Consider the following 6,000-nt stretch of genomic DNA (forward strand, 5'->3'; position numbering starts at 1 on the left):
ACTTGAGCCTGGGAGGTGAAGGCTGCAGTGAGCCATGATTGCCCCAGTGCTCTCCAGCCTGGGCGACAGAGCAAGACCCTGTCTTCAAAACAAAACAAAACAAAAAAGGCCAGGCATGGTGGCTCACACCTGTAATCCTAGCACTTTGAGAGGCCAAGGTGGGCAGATCACTTGAGGTCAGGAGTTTGAGACCAGCCTGGTCAACATTGTGAAGCCCTGTCTCTACTAAAAATACAAAAATTAGCCAGGCATGGTGGCAGGTGTCTGCAATCCCAGCTACTCAGGAGACTGAGGCAGGAGCATCACTTGAGTCCAGGAGGTGGAGGTTGCAGTGAGCTGAGATTGCACCACTGCACTCCAGCCTGGGTGACAAAGCAAGACTCTGTTTCAAACCCCCCCTTTCCCCCAAAAAATTGAGATGTAATTCACATACTATAAATTTCATATAATTCAGTGATTTTTAGTACATTCACAAGGTTGTGCAACCATCTCCATGAGCTAATTTCACAACATTTTCATTATTCTCAAAAGAAACCTCACATACCTTAGCAGCCAGACACAATTTCCCCCTCCCTCCTATTCCCTGGCAACCACTAATCTACTTTCCGTCTCTGTGGATTTGCCTATTCTGGACATTGCATATAAATGGAATCACACAATATGTGATATTTTGCATCTGGCTTCTTTTACTTAGCTTGCTTTCTAGGTTCATCCCTATGGTAGCATGAATCAGTACATCGTTCCCTTTTTTGGCTGAATAGTATTCCTGTATATGGATATACCACATTTTGTTTACCCATTCATCAGCTGATGGGCATTTGGGCTGTTGCCGCTTTTTGGCTATTACGCATAACACTGTTACAAACATCCGTGTATGAGTTTTTGTATGAACATATGTTTCCACTTCTCTTGGGTACATACCTAGGAGTGGAATTGCTGGGTCCTATGAGAATTCTATCTTTAACTTTTTGAGGCACTGCCAAAGGAAATTCATATACTTTTTATGTGCCACAAAATACCAGTCTTGTTTTGATTTTTAACATCATTTACTTATGTGAAAGCCATTCTTAGCTGGTGGGGACCATACAAAATGAGGGGGTGAGCTGGGTTTTGTCCATGGACCACGGTTTGCCGACCACTGCTGTAGACAATGGAAGGAATTTGGGCTTATTCTGTGTGTGCTGCACACAGAATGTTTATTTGTAGGATTCTAGGGGAAGAGGTTGATAGGGATTAGTTAGATACATTTAAGGCAGGGAACTTTGTAGCCTCCTTAAGCCACTCTTGGCATGGTTACTGTTTAGAGGAAATTTCATCTGGAGAAAATGATAATCGCCTCTTAGAAATTCTCAGATCGGACCTCTCCTCTGCACACTGTCCATATGCTCTATTTCCTCAATTGTAAACGGTGTTAAAAATGTACCTCCTTCAAAGAGGTGTTGTGAAGTTTGAATGAATTTATATATATTCAACACTGAGAACAGTGCCTGGCACAAACCAAGACCTATATAAGTCGTTGCTATTATTATTGCTATTGTTGCAATTATTATCCACACAGCCTCAGCTCAGGCCTCATCCTCTTCCCCCTGGAATATGTCTCCCTCCAGTCTGTTCCCAGCACCAACCAGCCCCCAAGGGTTCTTCTAACACTGGGATCTGGCCCTGTCCTTCCTCTGCTACAAAGTTTGTGTAGCTCCCTAGTACCTTTGATGTCAATGTCCAGCTCCTGGGCCGGGCATTCGAGGCTCACCATGGCTATACCTTCCCCTTTCTCTAACCTCATTTCTTGTGGCTACAGCTCATGTTACAGCTACATGGGTGGACCAGCTCTATTTTCCCTCCTTCCCAAACCTTTGCCCATGCTGTGCGCTCTGCCAGTATGCCCTTATTCTTCCCTGGGCCTCATCCTTAAGACTTGATCACGCCTGTAATCTTAGCATTTGGGAGGCCGAGGGGGGGCGGATCACCTGAGGTCAGGAGTTCGAGACCAGCCTGGCCAACATGGTGAAACCCCGTCTCTACTAAAAATACAAAAAAAAAAATTAGTCGGGCATGGTAGCGGGCGCCTATAATCCCAGTTACTTGGGAGGCTGAGGCAGGAGAATCACTTGAACCCGGGAGGTTGAAGGCTGCAGTGCGCCGAGATTGGGCCACTGCACTCCAGCCCGGGCCACAGAGTGAGACTCCGTTTCAAAAAAAAAAAGAAAAAAGAAATTAAGACTTGAACAAAGGAATCTTTCCTTCGTTTCTCTTGCCCCTGCCCCGGGCGGGTTTGGCGCCCCTTCCCGAGTCCCACAGAGCTCCGTGCTACTTCCTTGTAGCACCTATCACCTTCTATGTGACTTGATCAGTGTGTTCCCATCTTCCTTCTCCAATTGCATTGTGAGCTCCTGGATGGCAGATTTAGGGGGTAAAAGGGGAGGTGGTTGTTGATTCATCTCTGGGCTCCCTGCACCCAACCAAGGCCCAGCACACAAGGGGCTTCCGCGAAGTTAGTCCAGGACAGAATGGGGAGGAGGGAAAGACAGTGAGGTGGGGCTGGGACTGGGAAAAGGGGCCCACTTCTAATGGACGAGGGCGCCCCCTCTGCTCCCCTAGGCCTCTCCTTGGTGGTGGGCTTGGTTCTTTACATCTCCAGCATCAACGACGAGGTCATGAACAGGCCCAGCAGCTCTGAGCAGTATTTTCATTATCGCTACGGGTGGTCTTTTGCCTTCGCCGCTTCCTCCTTCCTACTCAAAGAGGTGATGTCCCTGGGACCTAGACTCTAGAGTTCTGAATGGACAGAGGTCTTGGGGGCCTGGTTCCTGAGTCCAGGAGGAAGGAGAGGCTGGAGATGCAGACTCTGGCGTCAGAGGGAGGTGGTAGCTGAGGGTCTAACCCCTGGGTCCTGGAGGAAGAGGGGTCTGAGAGCTCCAACTTTTGGGATCCTGGGGGAGGAGGGGTCTGGAGACTGGGACTCCTGGGTCTTGAGGGAGGGGCCAACCCGAGGGCTTGGACTCCTGAGGTCCTGGGGAAAGAGAGGGCTGGAGTCCTGATCCTGGGTCCTGGGATAGGAAGGGGCTTGGGGTGGGGACTCTGAGTCCTGGAGTGAGAGGAGATGAGTCCGGGTCCGGGGATGCGCGGGGGGGCGCCCCTGGGACTCTGACCTTGCCTTGCCGCAGGGGGCCGGCGTGATGTCCGTGTACCTGTTCACCAAGCGCTACGCGGAGGAGGAGATGTACCGTCCACACCCGGCCTTCTACCGCCCGCGTCTCAGCGACTGCTCCGACTACTCGGGCCAGTTCCTGCAGCCCGAGGCGTGGCGCCGCGGTCGGAGCCCCTCCGACATCTCCAGCGACGTGTCCATCCAAATGACGCAGAACTACCCTCCCGCCATCAAGTACCCGGACCACCTGCACATCTCCACCTCGCCCTGCTGAGGCCCGCCCCTCGGAGCTCCCCATGCCTCCTCCTCCTCCTTGTCCTCGGGGGTCTCCCTGCAATGCAGCGCCCCCTTCCGTCCTCGGTACTCCTCGGTCCCACTCGGAGGAGGCTGCGCCAGCTTTAGACCCCGCCCTCTCCCCAATGGCTCCGCCCACACCCTCCCATATTTCAATGGCCGCGCCCCCTTTTCCGGATCTCTCCTTTTCATTGGTCCCTCTCCCTCACAAATGACTCCTCCCCTTCGTTGCCCCGCCCCTTTCATCTGGCCCCTCCTCTCCAAGAAAATTAGCTCCTCCCTCTCTCCACCAGCTCTGCGCTGGGAGCAGCCCGCGGCAGTGCAGGCGCCCAGCTCCCCTGAGCTCCCCAGCCTCCGACCTCACTGCAGGGGCTCTGGGCTGGAGAACAGGTTCGGGCAGCCGCTGGGAATGCCGACCATCCTCTTCTCCCTTCTGCCCTGGGCTTCCTTTTTCCTTGCCTAATCTCACCTCCTGACCTGCTGGGTCCTCCGGTGCAGTGGGAGGGCCGGCTTGCTCCACCCGCAGCCCCGGGGTGGCGTAGGGAAGGGGGCTGGAAGCCACGGGTACGGTTAACCCAGCCCTTCCCTCCCCATCTCCCCGACTTCCCTGGAAGGTCCCGTTATTTCTCACCGGCTGGGCTCTTTTCTGCTTCCTGAAGGTTACCTGCCTTTTAGGGGGCTCTTGTCTAAAGGATCTTCTTGCTTTCTCAGCTATTCTTGGCTTCTTTTTCGTCTTCCTCCTTTTTCTCTCCTTTCCTGCCTCCACCTGCTCGTCCCAAGCCGCTGGGTGCATTCCGTCCTAGGCGCACACCAGACGGCCAGAATGGGGACCCTAGGGTGGAGGGAATTCCCACACGCCATCTCCACACCTGTGCCAGCCTCTCCCCCCTCGAGGCCCCGTCGAGGGAGGGAGGGGCAGTAGCGGGGGTCGACACCCCCCCCAAAACCTCTAAGTCTTCCATTTTCTGGCTCTCCTCCTCATTGACGTCCCTCTTACCCCCTCAGAACCCCAACTCTGGCCTCTTTCAAGGGCCCGTCCGCCCCGTTGGACAGATTTTGGGGGGAGAGGAGGTCACCAGGAACTCGCCCACCCCTCCTTATTAGGGAAAGAGGGGCGAGGTAGCACAGTGCTGTACACGGAACCGGAATGGCCCCCGGGGTGGGGGGAGGGGGGCAGGGGAGGGACGGGGGCTTTTAGTTTGCATCAGAGGGGGGAGGGGGGAGGGGGGAGGGGGACCCGCCGCAGTTAACCTGACTTTACGCAGCGATTTTTAACGAGGCTGGGGGGAGGGGGGCACTGGGGTGGGGACAGGGTGGGGTGGGGGGCCTGGCTCTGTTATTTACCGTGTATCATATGTAAATATCGACAGAAACTTCAATAAACTTTATTTCAAACACGTCTCCGCCTGCCCAGAGGGAAGGGATTGAATACAGGGGCCTTAGTCCAGGTCTCTGCTTCTAGGGTTGCAGGCCTAAAGTACTGCAGAATAACATTAGATGGGTCGTTGTTAAATGACTTATAATTATCAACGACAGCGCTTTATACTTCAGTCCGTGTAAAGCATGCAGGACCGTAAATGATACTGGTCAGGATCAATAAACACTTTCTCCTGATATTCTTATGACCACATAGAGTACTGTTGCTATGACTCGCCTTCCTTCGACATGCCTTACTTCTTTTAACTTTCCTCCCAAACCTGCACGGTCAATTTATTGGCCTCATTTTGCAGATAGGTCCAGAGAGGTGAAGTGACGTATCCAAGATCACGCAGGTGGAAACTGGCAGAGCCATTTGCTAAAACCAAGTTTAGGCCAGGTGCGGTGACTCACGCTTGTAATCCCAGCACTTTGGGAGGTCAAGCCGGGCGGATCACTTGAGGTCAGGAGTTCGAGATCAGCCTGGCCAATATGGCGAAACGCCGTCTCTACTTAAAAACACAAAAAAATTAGTCGGGTGCGGTGGCTCACGCCTGTAATCCCAGTTACTCGGGAGGCTGAAGCAGAGAATCACTTGAACCTGGGAGGTGGAGGCTGCAGTGAGCCGAGATCTCGCCACTGCACTCCAGCCTGGGCGACAGAATGAGACTCCATCTCAAAATAATAATCATAATAAAACCAAGTATCTGGTTCTGAAGCTCAGGCTTCCTCCCCCTTGCACCAGGAAGTGGTGGGTTTTCCCAATGCTTGGCTCAGTCCCTCTCTTGAGAAATGACTGCTACCATTTACTGCACACTTACCGTGAGCCAGACGCCTTCCTTCCTTACGTGATCTCATTAGACATTCACAGCAGCCCTGTTATGTAGGAATTATCACCCCATTTTTGCAGGTGAAGGAGGCAGGCTTAGAAAGTGGGTGCCGTGATCTGCAGTCTCACCCACTATACTGAGAGACTGAGAACAGCCTAAATGTTTGATAAGCTTATTCTTGCAGCGTATTGTAAAGGAAACACTGTGCCAGATTTTCCCTTCTTTGCCTTGTCTAGATTTGGCCTCTTAAGGATCCATCAAAACGATTTTTGCTATTACAGTCACAACTGTTAACAACCATAGACACATTTA

General features: G+C 52.6%; 1 protein-coding gene across 2 annotated transcripts in view; it reads left to right on the forward strand.

The window, feature by feature from the left end:
* Positions 1 to 4,834, forward strand: part of CACNG7 (calcium voltage-gated channel auxiliary subunit gamma 7) — a 31,718-nt gene extending 26,884 nt beyond the window's left edge. The window contains exons 5-6 of one of the 2 annotated variants that reach the window (XM_033224407.1): positions 2,599 to 2,744; positions 3,165 to 4,834. In XM_033224407.1, the coding sequence (XP_033080298.1) occupies positions 2,599 to 2,744; positions 3,165 to 3,422 (404 nt within the window). In that variant the 3' untranslated portion in view covers positions 3,423 to 4,834. The remainder of the gene's footprint in view (positions 1 to 2,598; positions 2,745 to 3,164) is intronic. The other variant, XM_033224408.1, reaches the window with a different exon arrangement.
* Positions 4,835 to 6,000: the final 1,166 nt, after the last annotated feature.

Source organism: Trachypithecus francoisi, unplaced genomic scaffold (assembly GCF_009764315.1).
Source record: "Trachypithecus francoisi isolate TF-2019V2 unplaced genomic scaffold, Tfra_2.0 Lachesis_group12, whole genome shotgun sequence".
NCBI classification, from domain to species: domain Eukaryota; kingdom Metazoa; phylum Chordata; class Mammalia; order Primates; family Cercopithecidae; genus Trachypithecus; species Trachypithecus francoisi.